Source organism: Neophocaena asiaeorientalis, unplaced genomic scaffold (assembly GCF_003031525.2).
Source record: "Neophocaena asiaeorientalis asiaeorientalis breed wild unplaced genomic scaffold, Neophocaena_asiaeorientalis_V1.1 scaffold177, whole genome shotgun sequence".
Taxonomy (NCBI): Eukaryota; Metazoa; Chordata; class Mammalia; order Artiodactyla; family Phocoenidae; genus Neophocaena; species Neophocaena asiaeorientalis.
The window spans coordinates 9341210-9364186 of record NW_020172779.1 but is presented as its reverse complement, the minus strand read 5'-3'; the positions used below and the strand labels follow the sequence as shown (position 1 = coordinate 9364186).

Sequence of the window (22977 nt, the reverse complement as noted above, 5' to 3'; positions counted from 1 at the left end):
GTGCCGTGGAGCAACTAAGCCCCTGCACCACAACTACTGAGCCTGCGCTCTAGAGACCGCGAGCCACAACTACTGAAGCCTGCGTGCCTAGAGCCCGTGCTCTGCAACAAGAGAAGCCACCGCAATGAGAAGCCTGTGCCCCACAAGGAAGAGTAACCCCCGCTTGCCGCAGCTAGAGAAAGCCTGCGCGTGCAGCAATGAAGACCCAAGGCAGCCAAAAATAAAAATAAATTAGGGGGAAAAAAAGCCCAAAAAGAAATGAAATTTCAGAAAGTTCAAGGGGTTAAAAATATCAGGCTGGCCATGACACAAAAGAATGAAAGTCACTATTGCTAGAAGCTTTATGCTTTAAGGGAGAAACAGAATGAAAAGAAATCCTCACCATTCTCTCAATGACAGTTCACTGGGCACTGGCTCCACTTCAGAATGAAAGAGCTTTCCTTACCAGTACAACTGCAAACTCACACAGGGCTTGAAAAATTAAATCCATTTACAGTCTCTCCATTTATACACTTTCTTTTCTTTCATTTGTCAACGATTCATACAGATTACACATTTGAAACAGAGCTGACAACTTGCATATGATACATCAGAGGGGTAAATCCAACACATTTTTCTCTCCCAATATTTGTTCAAATGGGTGCTACTAATAAAAAAATATTATTTAAAGATGGAAATGTAAGTGAAGATATATTTCTCTCTGTGCACTTGGGTATATACAATTATGCTATTTATTGAACTATCTTGCTTACATCTTTAAGTAATTTTTGTTTACTTTGGAAAACATCAAATGTTATTCGTGAATTACCGAAGTTTTCACTTAGTTGTCTGGTCCGTATCTCTAGTGTGGCTCCCCCTCCATTGCCATTAACTAGCATTTTTTTTTTTTTTTTTTTTTGCAGTACGGGGGCCTCTCACTGTTGTGGCTGACAGTTCACTGGGCACTGGCTCCACTTCAGAATGAAAGAGCTTTCCTTACCAGTACAACTGCAAACTCACACAGGGCTTGAAAAATTAAATCCATTTACAGTCTCTCCATTTATACACTTTCTTTTCTTTCATTTGTCAACGATTCATACAGATTACACATTTGAAACAGAGCTGACAACTTGCATATGATACATCAGAGGGGTAAATCCAACACATTTTTCTCTCCCAATATTTGTTCAAATGGGTGCTACTAATAAAAAAATATTATTTAAAGATGGAAATGTAAGTGAAGATATATTTCTCTCTGTGCACTTGGGTATATACAATTATGCTATTTATTGAACTATCTTGCTTACATCTTTAAGTAATTTTTGTTTACTTTGGAAAACATCAAATGTTATTCGTGAATTACCGAAGTTTTCACTTAGTTGTCTGGTCCGTATCTCTAGTGTGGCTCCCCCTCCATTGCCATTAACTAGCATTTTTTTTTTTTTTTTTTTTTGCAGTACGCGGGCCTCTCACTGTTGTGGCCTCTCCCATAGTGGAGCACAGGCTCCGGACGCGCAGGCTCAGCGGCCATGGCTCACGGGCCCAGCCGCTCCGTGGCATGTGGGATCTTCCTGGACCGGGACACGAACCCGCATCCCCTGCATTGGCAGGCAGACTCTCAACCACTGCACCACCAGGGAAACCCTAACTAGCATATGTTAAAGGGAGCAGTCTCTTTGTCATTGCTACAGACAGAAGTAGACTTATTGATCAGGGGACTTCACATCCAACTGGCCAAATGCCATGCATCTCACTGGCCTGCTCCCCCATATTCTGCCCAATCCTTTTGGCTTACAACAGTATGAGCACCAACTTCCCCCCAACATCCTCTCTGCCCCCATTACCAGAAGACTCCTTCTAAGGAAAGAAGCCCTTCCTTCAACCTCTCAAGGACATAATCATCTCTGCCCTTTCCCAACGGTTTCCTGCAGCCTACTCTACTGTCTAAATTTTAACTCAAATTTCCTCTTCAGATACTATTTAAATTTGATCAAAGGAAATGACTTCTCCTTTACAGAACTCTCTGGGCAACTTTATAAACGAGTCTTGACAGAACTGTTTTAGGTGCTTTCATGCTATCACTTTTCATCGTTTCCAGAACTCTCTGACCTATATTCTATCACCCCCACTTTAAGAAGAAATTGAGGCTCAGAGTGAGAGGGTAGAAAAGCCGGAATTTAAGCAAAGGCTCTTCTCCCTTACTCTGAATTTCTTAAGCATGTTTTTATTGTCTGTGTCAAACTATTTCACTGTTAGTACTATTTTGTAGCTATTTTATATACACATGTCAAGAGGCTTTTGTCTCTTCATTAGACTAAGCATACTATTGGCGCTAACTGAACAGCTTAATTATGAGATTAATAAACAAGCAACTGCTTTCAACTCCACACTCTGCAAATGCATTCATTTTACAGTGAATCTTAACATTTGGTGATCCATTCCGTGGTTCAAACTATTTTCCCATCTCTCTTCTGCAGTTAGCCTACACTCTTTCACTGCCCATGAGCACCACTGCTAGATAGTGGGGAATGGCCAACATCTCAAGATCTTTAATACTTATCAAGTACAGTGAAAAGTCTGACATGGAAGGAGGCTCAAGTGATTATCTAAAATAAGGGTTTGATGCTACATACGGACTATGCCCAACGTCAGAAATAAGCAGGAGTTTGCTATATTAAAGAACATTCACATCATTTAAATAATTCAAGTGGGACTTCCCTGGCAGTCCAGTGGTTAAGACTCCGAGCTCCCACTGCAGGGGGCGTGGGTTCGATCCCTGGTCGGGGAACTAAGATCCCTCATGCCGCGTGGCACAGCCAAAAAAAAAAAAAAAAAAAATTCAAGGAGTTACCTGCCAGAATTGCCCAGTACCACTGAGGCCAAGGTGTTCAATAAGCATTGAGAGTTGTGCTGAACCAGGTCTTTCAAAGTCTGTATGCTTTTTTCTGTCCACACTGCTGCTGTGTCCTTTCTACCTAAACTATCCCCTCCTCTCTTCATTTCCTTGAAAACTTTTCCTTCTCTCCACTTTCCTGAACCAATACCCCACACTGGGGGTCTTGTTGGCTTCAAAGAGACATAGCCAAGCAACCATTGAATGTTTTTAAAAACTTTTCTTTCCTCTCTTTCACTGTTGGAATAACACATAGTCTTTTCAGAGTCCTGGCCCTTTCCTGATCTTCTGCATAGAAACATCTTGTAGGTCCATTTTAGGTAGGGGGTTTGATATACTCCCCAGTTCCCTGGATGTCACAAAAACTCTACCACAAATTGCTGAATCCATCTTTTAGCCTCTTCTCTAAGGTACAGGGATTGAGACTACAGAAGCGTTTTCCAAACTGGGTTCTGTAGAGTACCAGTCCTTCCCCCAAAGAGGTTTTCAAGTAAGGTTAGGAAATTACTAAATATTCCTCCTTTGGAGAATCACAGTGCATAAAAGCATATTAAGGGCTTTGGAGTCTTTAAGGAAATTCTTTTAATCAAGCACTCTCCAAACTTATTTGACCACAAAATCCTTTTTTCCTATTATACTTACTCACATCGCGATTAATTAGTATTACAGAGCAAACTTCTGAAAATGCTGCATTAGAGGCACATTAAGACCCAGTAGAGTGTAAACGTTTTTATAATTATGAATAAAATCCAACGCTTAGTACCTAAAAAACACGAAGATGGATTTCTATAAACTACCCATGATAAGAAGTCTTAATATGGCACAAGACCAGAATGTTCACCTATTAGTAGCTACTTCACTTGGTAACCTAAGAGATTTATATCTGGATTCTTTCCTATAGAGACAACTCAATTAGTGAAATACTATATCCAGACCTAACTCTCTCTGTTAGCATTAGAAAAAATGCTACCAAACACAACCTTAATTTCGGAATAACTACAGAGGGAGTTCTAAAGGAACGGAATAGAAATTAATTACCAGTAATCACACATTCCAGGGCCAAGAGGCTGAAGAGTGAATACCTACGTCAACTTTTTTCCCCCCTGGTTAATTTCCACATCTGGGCAATATTCCTACAGATGAAAAGGCTTATATGTGGAGCATCTGTTAACTTTGACAGGAAAGGTGTTAAGAGACCACACACCACCATGGAGGGCGGGCAGTGGAGAAGAGGGGGATTCCACAGTACTTTCCCACTTGGCTCCAAGAGATTCTCACTAATTCCACTGTCCTCTCTCACCTTCTTGCTATTCTGCTGACAACAGTCATTTCTCTCATGCTCAGGAATCTTCTGTCCTCAACTGTCATAATCCCAAATAAATTTACCCTGCTTCCTCTTCTGTCAATGATTCACAATGTGAGGTGCATTCTTAGATGCAGTCAGAAGATGGTGATAGCCAATAAATCACATCCTCTGCCCTGGAACTTTCTTCCGATACTATAAATTTTTAGCTTTCTAAGTGAGAAATGCTCCCCAAATCTGGTATAACTAAAATAGTAACTCCCAACTTACAAGATAGCTCATAAGATTTCATGTTAAAGCAGAAGATGTTAAGGTAACTTTAAAATAAGATTTACGAAAGGCAAAGCTTACCAGTTGATGAAGGGTGAAGGGTGAAGAGGCATAGGGAAGTGATATTAAAAACATTCTAAACTAGTTGCATAATGTCAAGGCTGAGGTAAGCTATACCTTTGACCCACCTTGTTCTTTTATTATATCTGAGATTGTGTTGGTTTCAACAACTTACGTGAGGTATATCTCCACTCTTCTAACTCTCAACATGCTACTTTTAAAATGCAGACTAAATGTTCAGGTTAGCTTAGCAAGTAAAAGTCACAGTACACAGGACATATCCATGAACAGATTTATAAGAAACAACACAATAAACCGATCCAGCAACTAAATGCCCCTGTTAGGTTAAGAAGAAAAATATCCTCCCTCCCTACGCTTTTGGTAGGAACTGTTATAAAAAACTGATTTAAAAAACCGCAACAGGGACTTCCCTGGTGGCACAGTGGTTAAGAATCCGCCTGCCAATGCAGGGGACATGGGTTCGAGCCCTGGTCCGGGAAGATCCCACATGCCGAGGAGCAACTAAGCCCGTGCGCCACCACTACCGGGCCTGTGCTCTAGAGCCCGTGAGCCACAACTACTAAGCCTGCGTGCCACAACTAGTGAAGCCCACGCGCCTAGAGCCCGTGCTCTGCAACAAGAGAAGCTACCACAATGAGAAGCCCACGTACCGCAATGAAGAGCAGCCCCCGCTCACCGCAACTGGAGAAAGCCTATGCAGCAACAAAGACCCAACGCAGCCAAAAATAAAAATAAATAAATTTATTTAAAAAAACACACACACACACAACAAATATGTGGCAGCAATCTGATTCAAATGCTTCCAAATCTTAGATAATCTCTTAAGATGCATGTAGCCCAAAACAGAGTAATAGAGGAAGGTGAAGAAAATACAACACTCTGGATTTTCCATAAAGTAACATGCTAAGGTAGCACCTACTAAAAGAACCATATATAGGTAAAATCTGACAATTCTTTTAAGATTTGAAGTTTGTTGCAGTAATATTGCACTATTAAGTATCATGATAAAGAAAATGCAAAGTATAATGTGAATCCTAAGCTTTAGTTATTTTTGCTAAACTCTAGGACTAGGCTGCTCATCAAAAAGCACAGGAAATATATATTTTACCACTGACTGCTAATATTATCTGCAACTAATCTGAACCTGTTAGGTCATTTGTCATTTAGCTTCAGGGGGCCCATCCTTTCTCACTATGAGAATTAACACTATAAAAAAGTTGCGAAGACCACCCCAACGATACTGGTGGACGCTTTATCATCTCTTATTTGAAAAAACACATACCTGAGAATAGATTTGAAGATTCCTTGAATTAAGCTGGTGCCCACCCTCTGGAATCTGAAGCCCACGATGGACTCCACGTTTAGTTTAAAACCACCACATAAATCCAGAACCAGAAATACACGGTATTACCACTGTTTATTCAATACATGATAAAGAGTCTCACTTCAAGAGGGATAACCCATTTGACCAGTGAACTGGCTTGAGAAGCAGAATACTGGTAATGAAATTATTCTTAAATCAACTACTGCCATAACTTGCTTTAATAAGCACAGCTCCTGGCACATGGTAGCCTCTCACATCTGTGGATGAATGAATCCTCGACCAACCTTAGGTAGGTTACTCAACTACTCTATAGACTTTAAACTTTCTATGTATAAAAATCGGCTTTCTCTGGCTTAATTTTCTCAAATTAAGCCTTTGGATTGATCAAGGCACTCTGACACTCTGACACTGAGGAAAAAAAAAAAGATGCTTCCATTTCATGCAAAAGTCACATAGACAGGGAAGTTATATATCATGATCCCCATGTTGAGGCTCATTTGACTTTCATCTTAGATTCAATATCACTTCATCAGGAAGGAGTCCCCTAACCACCAACCCACTCCCCCCCCAGCAGATATGCCCCCTGAGTTATTAACTCCTTGAAAACTTTATTTTCCCTTTGTAGTACACAGCACAACAATCATTAAATAACATCTGTATTGTTCTTTGTTAAATGTTTGTCTCCCTCTCTAGGCTTCAGACATTCTGAAGGTGAGATCATATGGGCTTTGCTGATTGACCTCCTCTTTCTTGCACCTAGAAGTACCTGGCACACGTATGTTTAGAAAATATTTGTTCAGTGAATGTTTGAGAACAAAAAGCCAGCCAATGGTGCCCCTTCAAGATACTCAAATAACAAAAGCTTAGAAATCAAGGAAGGGAACGTTAGGTCATCAAAAGCTAATGTTCAGAACATCACTCTGTTCTCAACATGAAACTGAGAGAAGTTTTTCCTCAGCAGTAACAGCAATAAAAGAAGTAAGTGTATCATAGCATATCTATGTGCCATTTTATACCTTTCAAAACACTTTCATCACGTGTAGTCTCATGACTGAAAGTCTCCAAAGCGTTCATACAGAAATTCTGTTTACGGTTCTACATGTTTTAAAGAGTTGTGACAGGTATATAGCCCACTTATCCTGAAAGTTTTTATAAATAACTTATAGACTGTCTGGGAATTTTTTTTTCCCCCCTTAGGTGCTCACTGCATGATATTCCCTCTACAAAACAGCTGGGACAAAGTCCCTTTTTTTTTTTTTTTTTTTTTTAAGTTTCAGAGCGCTGAAATAAATACTGATTCCAAATAAAGTCTTCAGCTCTATTCTTCAGCTCTAGCAGCTCTATTTTCTTAAAGGACAAAGAAAGGCAATCTGAGAGCTTCTGTTGGATGCCAAAGGGACTTCCCAGGGATTGTTGGTAAATTGAACCACATCTAAGGTTCCAAAGTAAACTTCTAAAACCTTTTCAGCGGTGTATAACCTTCAGAATTCTGTGAAGGTGAGAGCAGGAGCGAGATCTTTATTTAAATGATAAACTTTAATGCTCTTTGATGATGACAAAAATTTTTTTAACTTTCTATGACTATATGAAAATTCATAAACAGAAAGACCACGGGGTGGATGAGAATCTTGGCAAATGATACAGGAATGGAAGTACTGCAGCTCTTAAAAGTCTATGACAGAGCAGAAGTGAAATGAGACTCAACAGGGGCTCCTATTTTCTGTATTCTTTCCTAATAATCTGACTTAAAACAATTTCTTTGTTTTAGAGATCATAAAGACCTCATATTGTAAACTTTACCCGCTTATAGCTAATCCTATATGATTCCTGAATTCCAGAGGACAGGTCAAAGCCAATAAAAGTTTTATTTCAAAGCCCTGAAATAAAGTGAGCAAAGTACTCGTTAAGAAAGATCCAGTTCCACCTTCCTCAGGAGTATGTTTGGAAATCTGGGTTTGTAATAAAATAGTATCTTTATCTCCATCAAATTTTATGAATGTCAAAGTGTTTGATACACAATATCTAATCTGATTCACATAATAATCTTGTGAAATAGGCAGGCCAAGAATCTTATAGATGAAGAACACGAGATTCCAAGAGGTTAAGTTTCTTGACCCGGGATCATAACTTAGAAAATGGAAGCACCAGGGTTGGAAGAATTTCTGATCCCTAGACCACTGCTATTTCTATAGCACAGAACAGCTATACCATTCTGGACTCTCTGAATCTGCTGTTCATTCTTTATTTCTCATCAAAACAGGCAATAAGATAGCAATGTCCATAAATGTCCATACTATGTAAAGAGTACACAGTATATAAAGAGGGTAAAATATTCCCCTTAATATAATGGTCACATCCCCACTATGTCCCTATATGGTTTTAGGTCTTAGAAATCTTATTAAACTATGATTTGCTATTCTTGGTCTCATATCAAGCTTATATAGAGAGCACAACTTTGAATGAGAAAAAAACCGCAATAAACATGTGTTCTCTTATTAAAGACCAGGGACCTTCCCGACAAGCATTAGAATCACTAAATCCAAGTTACTCCATAGTCTAGCGTAAGGTTAGGGCTGAAAAGCTGGATAAAACTCCAATTATATTCTTTCCTGATTAGTAGGGTGGGTGTAATGGGATGAGGCCTCAGGATGAAAGAAATGCTATTAACTACTGAATGTGCATGAGGGTGAGCGTTGCTTTTTCTTTTTTTATGACTCAGTTTTTTGAAGGGGGAAAAGTCCAATTCTTCACGTAAAAATACCTTACATATCTGTGAATCCTAGGGTTTAATAGAAAAAAAAAAATCCACATTAAGTTCTTCAACTTCCAAAATCTGTTTTCTTATCTATAATGTACATCGTGCTGTTATATTTGCAAAACATCAAGGTTAAAGATAGAAAAGCCTATCAAATAACCTCCATAGAATGTTAAGGGTCAAGGCAGGATTGATCTATAAGCTTAACTCTGATCTTTGGTAACGAACACACTTTATTCTATAAAGTCAGCCTTGTTCTTTTAAGGCAGTGGTTTTCAACCTTGGATACATAACAGAATGGGTTTTTAAAAAATACTGGTGCCCCAATCCTTCTTCAGATCAATGAAATCAGAATCTCTTTAGTGTAGGGTAGGGACTGGCTGTTTCTAGGGGTCAGCTGGAGTTGAAAACCTCTGGTCTAAGTGCTTTGCTATCTAGTTGAAGAATCTAACATGACATCATTTTCATATTTTCCTATGGAAGGAATATTCACAGTCCCAAGACAGTCACAATGGTTAGAAACACCAGAAATGTACAAGTTGAATAAGTGTATTACTTGGCTATAAGCAGACATTCTTAAGTTAGTCACAACTGCTACACTTAATAAATATTAACCATTAAAAAAAACAGAAAAAAAATTTTAAAGAAAGAAAACAGAAAAACTGCATATAACCATGAACATATATACCCATTTAACTATAGCTTAGTATTAAACCATATTCAAAAATTTATCTCCCACTGAATAGTAGCCAATCTTATAAAGCATTTTATTTTTGGAATTTTCCCATAGATAGAAGTAAGAAAAAGCAAATAAAGAAACCAGAAGTACAAGACATCCTATTACACAGGTATATGAAATCAGTTCAAAGGGGAGTTTCCACTGCTCTGAGGACAAAGCACTTCTCAGAAGCATTACTGCAATCATACTGCTCATTTCTTGCTCAACACAGTACTGCTGAAAAGGATGTTGCTGTGTTCCCACCTTAACTGCCTTGTGTGCTGGAGCCAACAAAGACAAGTTTGGCTTCTGGAAAAAAAAAAAGGCCATGCTTCTCTATTTGTAACCTTGCTCTAAAACCTCTCCCTATTATCTGATTCTATGAATTTTGCAATAGCTGCATATTCGTTAAAGCTGGAGAATGAGTAACTAAACCTGGTCTCAATTGTATGCTTAAGCAAATATAACAATAAAAACAAGTCCTACGCAATTTGTAGCATTTTATAAAAAACTGCTCACATTCGAAGGAGGCTTAGACTAAAAAATTCGAGACCAAAAAATGCAAGGAAATCTAAAACAGATGTAATATCCTAATTAAACCTAGGTGGCCTATCTGGGAAAATATTTAAGATTCCTATTCTATGAACTTCCTGATTAAGAAGAGATTAATAGCTACTACAGTAAGGATAAGAAATTATTAAAGGTTAGAAAAGAATTTTGATTTGTGTTTCTAAGTCAGTGAGCTGTAACCAAATATAACTAGGTGAGTGGTATAAACTTACATGGTTTATTGTAGATTGAACAGCCTTTAAATAATGGTTTAGTTCCCGATCCATCATTGCGAATTCAACCATTGCCTTATCCATACTGTATTCACTACTCACTTCAGCTGAAAAAGAAAGGAAAGCAATGATCATTTTCCATTTAAAATGCCGTATTTGGAAAAAGCTGTACCAACATAATTTATCAGTCAATGGTCTATCTAAATGATTTTGTAAAGGTATTGCATATTTTTTAAAATGCCTTCAATATATGCCTGCTTCATTCAAAATTCAAAGAAGACACCCAGTAGAAAAAGTCTCAAAGGTGGAAATGTAGACTCAGACTCAGGAGTTCCAGGCTGTGCCACCTACCTGGACAATCTTAAATCAACCACTACACTTTTCTCAGCCTCAGTTCCCTCATCCATTGAAGCAGCCCACTTATATATCTGCACATGAACCTTGTAGTATTGTTAAAGATCAAATAAGGAAGATTTCCACTTCTAGTAATGGTAGGTTGGGTTATGTGGACCAATCCTCCTACTGAAGACAACTAAAATGACTGGAGGGCTTCCCTGGTGGCTCAGTGGTTAAGAATCCGCCTGTCAATGCAGGGGACACGGGTTCGGGACCTAGTCGGGGAAGATCCCACATGCCGCAGAGAAACGAAGCCCGTGCACCACAACTACTGAGCCTGCGCTCTAGAGCCTGTGAGCCACAACTACTGAGCCTATGTGCCACAACTACTGAAGCCCGTGCACCTAGAGCCCGTGCTCTGCAACAAGAGAAGCCACAACAATGAGAAGCCAGTGCACGGCAGTGAGGAGTAGCCCCCCGCTCCCCACAACTAGAGAAAGCCCGCATGCAGCAACCAAGACCCAACACAGCCAGAAATAAATGAATAAATAAATTTATAAAAATGAATAAATAAGTAAAATGATTGGATAAAATAGGAAAAAGAGCAATCTCCTTAAAAACAAAAGGGTCACAAGATAGTAAGAAACAACCAGGGCAAAATTAGGGAAAACCAAAAAAAGAGAAGCTGAACACAGGAAATCAAAGTTGCATACCCTCCCCCAGTAAACTGGGTCCCCACTCATCAGAATAAAGATGAACCGTAAGTAATCCCACTCTGCTCCTCCAGGCTGCAGGGAGGTTGGCCTTGGCCACTGAGCAGAACAGAGGGAAGAGAGAGAGAGAGAAAACAAACATGTTTCTGAAAAACTGTATCAACAAGCCACAGCCTGGGTTTGCAGCCTGGGTTCCCCTCACCTGAGTGGTGCTGGGAACCTGAGCTCTGATGTTGGTAGGAGGTGGTCTCACAATGAAAGTACCCACACGTACTCCCCTCTGGAAAAGACACTTGTATCTGAGGCCTCAAATAACCCTACAAATAATTGTTAAGGATAATGAGTAGATTACAGGGGGAAAAAAATAAAAACAAAACAAAAAACCTTACAAGGAAAAACACAAGAAAACAAGCCAAAAAGAGTAAAAATCAGCAGAAACAGATTCCCAAATGTTTCAGATATCAGTCAGAGCATGAAACAACTATACTTACTATATTTAAAAATTAAAAGACCCTCAGAAAACAGGAGACTATAGAAAGCGACTAGTAGATCGGAAAAGCAAGATAATATTCTTCAAAGTGTTTTTAAACTTTTTTTTTTAAGCTCTAGACACACAATTTAATAATAGATTGGGAAAAGATAGAGAACACAGGATAATAAAAACATTAACATTAAAAAAGCTGAAAGAAATGAAAATAAAACTGGAGTCCTTAAATCATATTAGGGGATGCACACACTCAAAGACTCTTCATTCAAATAACTTGGCTCAGACAAATGGCAGTATTTCCTGTCTACTCTGAAGAACAGTACAACAGTTCATCTCTAAGTCATGAAATAATATAAAACCCACATGCATTTGGCTTTTAAAAAATGATTTACCTGGACTTCTAAATTATGCTTTAGTTTTACAGTAGTCAATTATAAGCACCCTCCATAAAATATCTTCTGGTAGAATATCTCTTGGCTGGTAACACCCAGACTTCACAGAATATTCATATCCCTCAATATAAGCTTTTTTTTTTTTTTTTTGAGGAGTGGGAAGGGGCAATGTTTATATAAGAAAAATTTGTATTTACATTCCCCAAATTAAATACATTTTTAACAAAGCGGTATATGAGAAAGGTCTCAAGTCATATTCCATATAAAATTGTTAGACCGTTTGAAAATTTCCAAACATCAATGAAAGAGACATGTTGCTTAGCTGTTGCTGGTACCAACGTGTATCTATTGCCATATATACAACAAATGTTTGTTAAAAATCCTATTAATTGCTTGATGATCAGGAAGAGAATTTTAAACAATTTATATCCTAATAATGATGGGTTGTGACTTATACAGGCATTTTACTATATATAGTTACATTTAAGTAAATTGGTTAGGGGTTTGGGGTTGGCCTGTAATTTAATTTTTTCCCATTTAAAATAATGAAAAAAAGAAAAAAAAAGAAGAAAGAAAGAAAAATAGACGCCCGGTTTCACACAAACCTTATCTAGTTAAAGGAAATGATGATGTGTGTGTGAGTGTGTTTTTTTCCTTTTCTTAGTGGAATCAGTATATTTTATGTGTAATAGATTCTGACACTGGGACCATTGAAAAAGTGGGTCAAGCTGGTAACCTGAGCAGAGACTAACAGCATAAACTGCTTTATCAAAAGTGCAATAATTAGTGGCAACTTCAACCTAAACAGAAACTCACTAAAGGATGTATCAGCAGCAAAAGTCTTTCAAGTATGAGAAATAAAAATGTGTCAGGGGCTTAAATCAGTAGGAATTGACATAACGTTGGCAACCTCCCTCTGGAATTAAATGAGTTAATTTTTTAAAGCACTTAAAAATATGCCTTCGACATTAAAGTTTTCAGAGTAAGCAGGATGATGATTCTCATTATCAAGGTCCATAGACAACAGCAAGACTTGAACCAGATAACAATTTTAAATACAAGGCCAAGGAGACCTTCCCTGCAAAGGAGAAGGTGAGCGATGGCTGCCAGTATTTGATGGCACGAAGCCTAAGGGAAGTACCTGAGGAGGCCAACTGCGGACATGCAGCCTCAGCTAAGGCTCCAGGGCCCAAGAATGTTGGGACAAGCTAAAGAACCTAAGTGATGAATAGTGCAGCCTGAGGCGACAAAGGGGAAACACCAGAAGAGAGCAGGAAGCTACTCCTGAGAAGAACCGAGAACCACACCACACCACACCTGGAAGTGATGCTCAGTCAGATAACTTCCGGCTCAAGTCAATGTTTTCATCTGCTGGGGAAAAGGGCTTGGAGAGACTAGAGACGGAAGACAAGAGACTCCCACAATGGCATCTGGAAGACAGGTCATGAGAACATCCGTATCAAGTAGTTGTTAACCCCTGTCTCCCTTATTATTACAATAAAGCCTCTTTCTAAGTATGTTATTTGTGTTCATGTTTCAGAAATACCAGGCAAAGGAAGGCACAGGGAATGTGTCCTGTTCCACTAAAGAACTGAGGTGGGGAAAGAGCATAGTGTTGCATGAAAAAGGCTAAATAAAGCCCTGAAGAACTCAGGAGGAAAAGAGGGATAAACACATAAACAGGGAGCTGGCTGTTGACTAAAAAGTGGCTGGGGCGTTGGGGAGGTGCAGAGAGACTGACCAGCTAGAGGTTCCCTGCTCCTTCATTCCACAGTATGTAATCCCACTACCAAAATTCTCCCACTCTCACAGGGAAAGCCCTTCGTAAAAATCCACACCAACCAAATCCTACACATCCTTCAAGGGCTGAGCTCAGGCCCTACCTGCTTTTAAACTCTGCCAGCCTAGAAGGATCTCACTTAATTTATCTTAAAAACTATACTTGATACTTTGGCACTTTGAACCATAAACAATCTTGTTTTCTTATATGAATTTGTCTCATTTTTCCAAACAGACTTTAATCCATTTGAGGGCAAGAATGATGGATCCAACAAAGAACTATAGGAACTCTTCCTTCAATATTCTTATATGGCTATCATATAATAAATTTGAAAATTAAACTTTCACCAAACCAGAAATTGTCCTGCCTCTGATATTCAATTGAATTAAAATGCAAAGAAGACATGTAATATAAACTTATTTGCCTGTTCTATTTTCAGTGTGATTTTTCCACAGGAAAAAGGTTGGCACCAGCGCTGAGTGTGGGGGGGAGATTACAAAAATGATGTTAAAATTCACAGAATGACAATCTCAGAGAGGCAAATATTACTGTAGCACACCTCTGCAAGCCAAAAAGTAACTGCAATGATAAAATATATATACATAATAATAATAGCTGTACCTAACAATTGGTAAGCACTTTATTATGAGCCAGGACTACTTAGCGTACTCTGTTTACATTAAACCTCACAGCAGCATTAAGAGAAAGGTAGTTTTAGCTCCACCTTATATATGAGAAAACCGAAGCACCAAGCAGTTGAAGTAACCTGCTCAAGGACACAACGGTAGTGAGTGGCTGAGCTAGGCCTCCAACTCAGACCTTCTAGCTGCAAAGTATGTACACTAGCCTCCTGTGCTAAAAGGTGCTTAAACGTGAGAAGGACAAGCACCTCCAACTCCTCCATGGATATCCAGGGAACAAACCCTTGGGGTGGGGGGGACTGGGGGGCAAGTCATGGCCCTGAGCTTCATCTCAGCTCCCAGTGGTCTATTCCAAGTAGGACACTGGCCAACGCCACTCAGATGTGATCGGGCCCAGTCCGATCACATTTGGGAAAAGCTTTCCCAAATTCCTTAGTAGAGGAAACTGACAACAAAAAGAAAATGATCTTCCCCTTTTAGAAGATTGCTAAGTTTTAACACTGGTGAAGAGAGTGATCCTTCCCATCAGCAAGGCTAACTGGAGGGGCTATAAAAGTAACCAAGTCACCCACTGAATGCTAGGAGAATAACTAAGTCAGCTCTAGCAGCTGGCAAGTCAATCTGTACCAGGCCAAGAGCACCAGCAACAACAGAGATGGAAGTAGCAGCCATGCAAGGGCAGCAACAGGGAACTGTTTCAGGGGAAGGGAAGAGCCCTGGAAGGCTTCACATGCAGAGGTACTTCTGAGTGGAGCCCAGTGTCAAAACCATTCCTATTATCCGTGTCTTTGACTGTCCTCCCCTGGCCAAGCGGGGTCTGGGAGTCTAGGAAGATTCTCCTTTCTTCAATGTGCCATTAAAGGAGCATTAATTTATTATAATCAACCCTTGCTTGTGTTAATCAAATGAACCTAAATGATACACTTGAACATTCATTTACAAGCCAATAAATATGTGGGGAGGTCTCCTGGGGAGAGCTCAGAGACTCGGTGGGACCGGTGTGACACATCTGGCACACCGATTAAGAAACTGCTCCAAGAAGTTAGTTCAATAACTCGCTGAAATATGTCCCCCTAACCCCTGCCCCAGCAAATTAAGTCCAGAGGGCACAGATAATCTTTGATTTGTATTAAACAATTATAACTGCTTCTGTAAGGACGCCAGTAGCGTGGCAAACGTGCCTTGTCTGTACCAGTGACCCTGCTCAGCGCTATCCCAAACACCATGCGCTGCTAACAGGACCTGAAGAACTCACAAAGTGTCATTTAGACCAGGAAGGGCCACAGAATTAAACCCATTCTTTAAGGATGGTTTCTGTTTCATTTTGTTTTTTCCTGTTCATTGGCAAGCCCTAGAAAACTAAAGAGTGATAATCGCTGAAAGAGGACCTCTTTTTAGACTGAAGTGCTCTGATATTTATCTAGCATAAGAAGTATCTGAATGGATGCAGTTGGCCTGCATATGATTCTCCTAAAGTCAAACAAACCTGTAATTATGCAATCTAGGCAGCCACGCTAATCATTAGACATGTCACCTGTTGTTCAATGTCAGAAAGCACTAACAGCACTATGAGAACTATTACTATTCTTTCATTTTGAAGTGCTGAATAAGGCATTAAAGGTACATGTTACATAAAGAACATTAAGCAGAAATGGGTGATTTAGTGTTGCAATCAAATTCAACTTAAAATTCATGAGACTTCAATGGGAGGAAGATAATGGCTGAGGCACGAACACTTACGAAAGCAAAACAATTATATGGAAACTAGCAATCAATGCGGGTTGTCTCAAAAGTGAAAGATGGGCAAAATGAGGGAGAAGAGGGAGGTCTGAGAGAGGAGAGCAAGGGAGGAGACTAGCTATTTTCACAGATGTAGGCAGACTCAGGTGAGACAAATTTCAGGTCCCCTGTGGCTAAACAAGGTATCAATAGGTAGTAAGCCTTTAACAATATGGTAATTCTTATGTAGCACAGTTCAGACTCATGAGAGTTTATCCAGGGTGAGTTCCAAGATTGTCTAGTGTCTATTCCCGCCTTATTTGCTCCACATAATGCCACTTTCTTGGCTACTGGTTAAAAAATAGGGATAAAGAAGATTCTTTATCTTGGCTTCCCCAAGTCCAGATGGGCATGGTCAACAGACCAGTCAAGCTCTTCTTCCATACCAGCAACCAGTTCAGCAAGAATGGAAGGTAACTGATGCCACTAAGAGGTGCAGCTTCTTGACCAACTATTCTAAGTAAGGCCCCTCCCAAGCCACAGCTGTCCTGAGGAGCAGCCTAAGCCATGCACTGGAGAGAAAATAAATTCTCTTCCCTGAGGCCTAAGCCCTAAGGTTTGGGAAGCACAGCTGAAGCAGGTCCGGGAGCACACAGGACCCAGAGCCAAATAAGTTCCCTCAACGTCCTTCAAGTCTTCAGCAGAACTGCCTTCAGTGAAACAAACATGACGATGAAGACACCTGTCCTCCTCCTTCCCCTAGCATGTCCATCCCAGCTTTATCTCTAGGCTCCCTCTCTACACTACTGGATGTCTTTTTCCTTTGCTCTGCTGTTGCCTATGATTTCAGCCACAGGGTCGTTTTCCAGAATTCTCCCTAAGCTCCAGACTAGGACCGGACGCGTCACGCCTTCTTGGTCCATAAGCCCTCTTTACCTTTACAACGAGGACACGTGTGCAGGTGTATGTGTTCAGGCGGCACACCCTCAAGACAAATTTCATCTACTTGTCCTTTCCAACTTTCTGTCCCTGATTCAACTGCAGTTTTGCCCATGGTCAAGTTGCTTCCTGAGATTTTGTCCTAACCAAACAAAAACCACAGAAGCAGGTGTTTTTTATTCTACAAAGTCATGCATAGGCATGTCTGAACAGGAACAATACCAATTATATATAGTTGAATAAATTCAACTCCATGCATTTTATTAGGAATATACCAAACCTTTCAGACAAAGCAGTCATTTAGTGTTCTTCTGGGGCTGTGACTCCAATTCCACATGAATCACACACTCAGAAGGATCTGATAAATTCTCAGTGCCATAAAGTATATGTGTCCGTTTTGGAAAGGAGGAAGGAAGGAGAGGAGGCCAGGAATCGCCCAATTTATGTTTTAAATTTCCTAGAATAGGTGGCACATAGGGAGATTTTTACTTTCTGAAACAGGGAATAAGTATTTCCTAATCTCTTCCAATTAAAACTTGATTCTTCTATATTTTGTAAGCAAGAAATTTCTTCTTTTTGGATGAACTCAAATAAATGGCAGTATAAAGCATATTGCCTCTCCCTCCTTCTGTAGAAAAAAAACCCTTCCACTTTTAAAATATAGCTCCAACTATCTCAAGCAATATATATTACACACACACCTTCCTCTATGAGTGGGTGTGTGTATGTTTTTCCTGGCAGCCTAGTATTAAGCAATCATTATATATTCATCAGAAGTCAAATTTAATGACTTATTCACTGCTTGAGCAATATTTAATAGAAACTTGCTTACTTCTCACTACCCCGTACTTTAGTCCCCATTATTCCTCCACACAGATATTATTAGTGTGGTAAAATTAAAATTGAATCCACATTACATAACTGCCTCCCACCAGAAATAATAGTGAAAAGTGTAACAGTTTATGACACAAACTAGGAAGCAGCTGGCTCTTTTATAAGCTCAGTGAATACGGGGGAAATCTTTGTGAAATACTGACCTTTATAATCATCTTTACCCCCTATACAATTTTCTTATCATAGTCATACAGAAGAGGGAAGTTATATAATACAGTAACTCAAAAAGCCAGCTCTGGAGTCCATTTACATTCAAATCTAGGTTATGTTACTTGCTAGCTGTGTAGTCTTTAGCACGTAACTTTGAGTCTCGGTTTCCTCTTCTGTATAATGGGTGCAATAACAGTATCTAACTCACAACATGACTAAGTGAGAAAATGATCAGCACAGGGCCTGGCCCACAGTATGCACTGACAAAATGTTATCTGCCATTATAATTATTACAGAATGGATAACTACTCTGCAAATGTAGTTAGTCTAAACGCTGAAAGCACTTTGCCCTTAGAACCAAAAAGAATCAAGTGAAGATCATCTCTTTAACTCTCTCAGCTGTTTCTACTAACTAGAGACCAAAGCATGAAGTTAAACTCACAAGACTGCAACGCTCTATGAGAAGCTTTGTCAACAATCCGCTATCCTACCCACCCACACACTACTGTCCAGAAACTCACTTACCTAGCAAATGCTTACTGAGCACTTACTACAGGCCAGGCAGAGGGGAAAATGCTTAGAAGCAAGAAGGAGCAGCTAAGCCTGCCCACAGAAGGTTTAACAGGTTTAACAAGTGAGGGGGTGAATGTGTCTGGAAGGGTAGTGTGCATCAGATGTTTACCGGCTTGTGCAGAGGCTAAATAAATGCCCTCGGTCCTCTCCACCTAGGCTGATTTACAGTTTAAATGGTCAAACAAAAACCCTGGGAGGCATAGATGAAATCTTCACTGCACACTGACTACGGGCCAGGCACGATGAACACACTACTCAGCCTTTGTCGGAGTCGGTATTAGTAAACATCACTTCAAGATAAGGAAACCGATGCTCACTAGGGCTAAATCATTTGTCCCAAGTCACACGGTTAATAAGTGGTAGACTCAGGAACTGCCCTCAGGTCTGGCCTGAAGCACGGAAGGCATGTGCAGTAGTGTCTGAACTACCACATAGAAATAAGTAAAACGCACTTCATGCAAAAGTCATGGAGTAATGAATAATCGGTTCTCTGGCTAAAGAAATTCTCCTAAACATTACCTTCTTTTAAGAGTGAGAGAAAGTGAAGGAGAGACTGACTGACTGACTTAAATAATTCTACCCCAAAGCAATGGAGACCATCTTTCATTATATAGATAGATATTTCCTTAGAATGTGTATAAACCACCATAGTAAAGGTATAACTGAAAATATTGCTTGAAGTAAATTCTATGAAGAATTAAACTTAGAACTCAATCTCTGGATACAATCTAGTCTCTACCAGTCACCAAAAGCACTACGAATCTCAGGCTATGGGCATCAATCATTGTAAAACATATCCACAGACCTCTTTTGGCTAGCTATTATAAGCCCCTCGAATCTTCAAGGTCAAGTCTGTCTTTTACATGATTTAAATCCTTTTTCTATACCCTTCCTGTCCATTTGTTCCTATCTAATCCCTGGCAGACTGGAAAGAAACAGTGAATTCAAGGCAGCAAGCAGTATTTACAGCAGCATTCCAGCCAACATATTTAATTTCAATGACAGCCATTTCTCTCTGGTTTTCAAATCCTTGACTATGCCCAAGTTTTAGCTACAGTGGGAGGGCTGAAGGCCCAGGAGGCTTAAGAAACAAAGCCTGGCTTTGACTTCTGGTTCAACATCAAAGCTCTGGCATGAAGTTATGGCAGCAAAGACCAAAGGAAGTAAGGCTTAAACCTCATGTGAACACTGAAAACATTTAATGAGAATGTAGGTAAAGCACCCAACAGGATGTCTTAAACATAGTGGACCCTAAATAAAAGAAGGCTATTTTACTGTTAACTATGCGTACTTTGCAATATTCCCCAATACAAACCTATTTCACTTGAGCTAGTATCTATTAAAAACAAATAAAAAATAAAAAACACAGTGAGGCAAGAAAAAGACAAACTGCCCAATGAAAAACTTAGCAAAGAGATATAAGCATAAATTCTCTGAAAAGCTTATTCAAATGGTCTAGTATCTATTGAATTATGGAGTCATCGAGTCACCTCACTTTTGCAAAGTAATAGGGCATATAGTTAAGAAAGTAATTAAGCACATGGTTGAAAAATTCAAACAGAACAATAAGGTGGTGTCTCCAATCCCCAAATTCTCTCCCCAGAGACAATCATTGTTATGAGGTGCTTGGGAATGCAATCCCATGGAAATATTCTACATATAAGGCATCCTCTCTTAAAAAGGTCTACAGAAATTAAGATACTTACAGAAGCAGAGAAATAAGAAATTTTAAATGGCCATACTTGGAGAAAGACAAATCTCACAATGCCTGACATTGAAAATCATATCAGTATTCTCTCTGTGCCCTAGTCGCCAGTAAATGTGCCTGAATAGAAAGAACCATGAGTGGCTGCTTCAGTTTAGTCAAAATATGCTTTGATATTTAGTCAAAATATCCATTCTAAAATAACATAAAGGCAAACAAAAACAGCTGGGAAAAGAACACAAACATTAAATACAAGAAAAGAGTAATGCTAAACAAAGAATACAATATGAGTGTTAATGGGGGAACTTCCATCCACTCATTGAACAAATACCTACGAAACACAGACCATGTGCCTGGCGCTGTGTTGGGTGCCCTGGAGAGAGCAGTGAACAAGATAAACACTGTATCTTCCCTCAAGGAACTCTTACAAATTTCCACTCTACACAAAAATTTCTAAAAAGCCCTGATATAACTATGTGGCCTTTGTTTGGCTCTTGGTATTATGGGAAAGCTTATTACTCTGCTGAGCGGTTCTAATTATTAGAGTTGGTCCAAAGAGAGAGCTGATTCAGGGCCTCCCTAGAATAATTCTAGGCAATGACAACAATAAATCTGAATTGCTCTTTCACACACATTCACTCATTTACACCTCATAACCTCCGTGTAGAGTTATTTTACTTTCTGTTTTCTATGGTTGAGGAAATTGAGGCTCAGAGAAGTGAAGTGGTGCCACTGAAGTCATGCCTCAATGTCAGTAGAACTTGAACCCCGGTCCTCAACTCCAGAGCTACAGAAGAGCCACCTGCTGGGCCACACAGAGTCAACTTTTCCAGCTCACAGTCCTTCAAAGATATGAACGACTATTGAAGGTGGCTATTAAATATCTCCTACTCTGCGAGTCTTTGCTTCATCAGAATAACTAATGATCATCAAGTTCCTTCAAGTTCCTGCCTTCATTTAAACACGCTTCATGTACCAGTGTCCCTTTTTAAAGATGGACTCTGGAATAAAAAAAAACGATAATTACAGCCACAGGCTAACCAATTAAGACTATGATAATACTATTATTACATGTGTACCACTGTGATCCTGGGTTGACCTTGTCAATTAAAAACAAAACAAAAAACTCAACAGGAACTGCTATTAAGCCAGACCTCTCCCTTCCTATATTGGTACCATTGAATTTTTCAATTAAAGATTCAAAACTTAAGATTGTCAAATTTCATGTTTCTGAAAGCTGTTACTCCATTTTATTCAGGAGGCGGAGGTCTTTCCAAATTTCAAAATGTCATCTAAATATCAGGTAGCCTCCCTTATTTTCTGTGATCCATAAATTTGACAACCTTACCTTAGTTTTTTTCCCAAGAAGTTAAATAAAATAATAGCTAACATTTACTGAGCATTTACTATGTGTCAGACATTATGCTAAGCAATTTACATGCATCATTTCATTCAATCCTTGCAATAACTGTGGATAAGACACTGTCATTCCTTTGATGGAAGAAAAAAAATGGGCTCAGAGAGGTTAAGTACCTTGAAGCAACATCATACAAGTAACAAGCTGCAGAGGGAAGATGCAAATCAGGGTCGATTAAATAACAGAGTCCATTCCCCTAACTGCAGTTATCATCAGTAATCATCATCCTTTTGGCATAACCCATTTCCATGTCATAAGACTTTGCCGAATGCCTTCCTAAGATCTATGCAGAAAGCATTCCTACTGTATCAGGGTAGTTGCTCTGGTCAAAAACAAACAAACAAACAAAACCAAACAACAACAACAAAACAGGGGATGGGGGAGTGGAGAGAAACTAGGATGATCAAGAACAAAAACATCAAGTAAGTTCATAAAATGAGATGGCTACTCAAAATAAGGGTAATGAATAGCAACTACCTTAGACCAGCATATCACCGTACTCATTTCAAATACATTTAAACCAAGAAAAAAATTACAAATGGGGTAAGCCTACTTTAAAATAGAAAGTTAATTAAGGAACACTTTAATTAAACAGAAATTAAGTCCTCAAAAACTATAAAATTAAGTTCAAGGAGATATGATAAGAAGTTTATTAGATCATAAGACCTATGGTGACAGGGACTGTAATCTCTGTCATTTACCTAACTCTCAAGTGTTGGTCTAAACGAGAAGTATTCTGTCTGAGAAACGTTTCTTTAAGAGTGGAAGCGCCACAGTCACAAGAGGGAACAACTGTATTCCTCGCTCCTATCTGTTGCAGGATAATTGCTATGTTAATTATTTTGGGGAGGTAACATATATTTGATTTCATGAAAACAATGGCAAATCAATCTTAAATCACTGACAGCGCCAGAAAATACGTCTATCATAATTTACTACAAGCATTATAGTAACTGTCCCATCTAATCAGCATTTTTCCTTATGTTTGTACCTCCGCGTAGTACAAGATCCTGAAAAGATGTCTCAGAGATTTTATAAGGTCATTCTTATTTTTCTCATTACTTATCTCATCATTTCTAAGATGTTTTATTTTCACTTTGCCTGACTTAAATCAGTAGTGACTCCA

General features: G+C 39.2%; 1 protein-coding gene across 1 annotated transcript in view; it reads right to left on the bottom strand.

The window, feature by feature from the left end:
• The window catches only part of NSMCE2 (NSE2 SUMO ligase component of SMC5/6 complex), a 225997-nt gene that overhangs the window by 167882 nt on the left and 35138 nt on the right, over positions 1-22977 (bottom strand). Inside the window, exon 3 of the mRNA XM_024741044.1 lies at positions 10106-10212. Within this exon, the coding sequence (XP_024596812.1) occupies positions 10106-10212 (107 nt within the window). The remainder of the gene's footprint in view (positions 1-10105; positions 10213-22977) is intronic.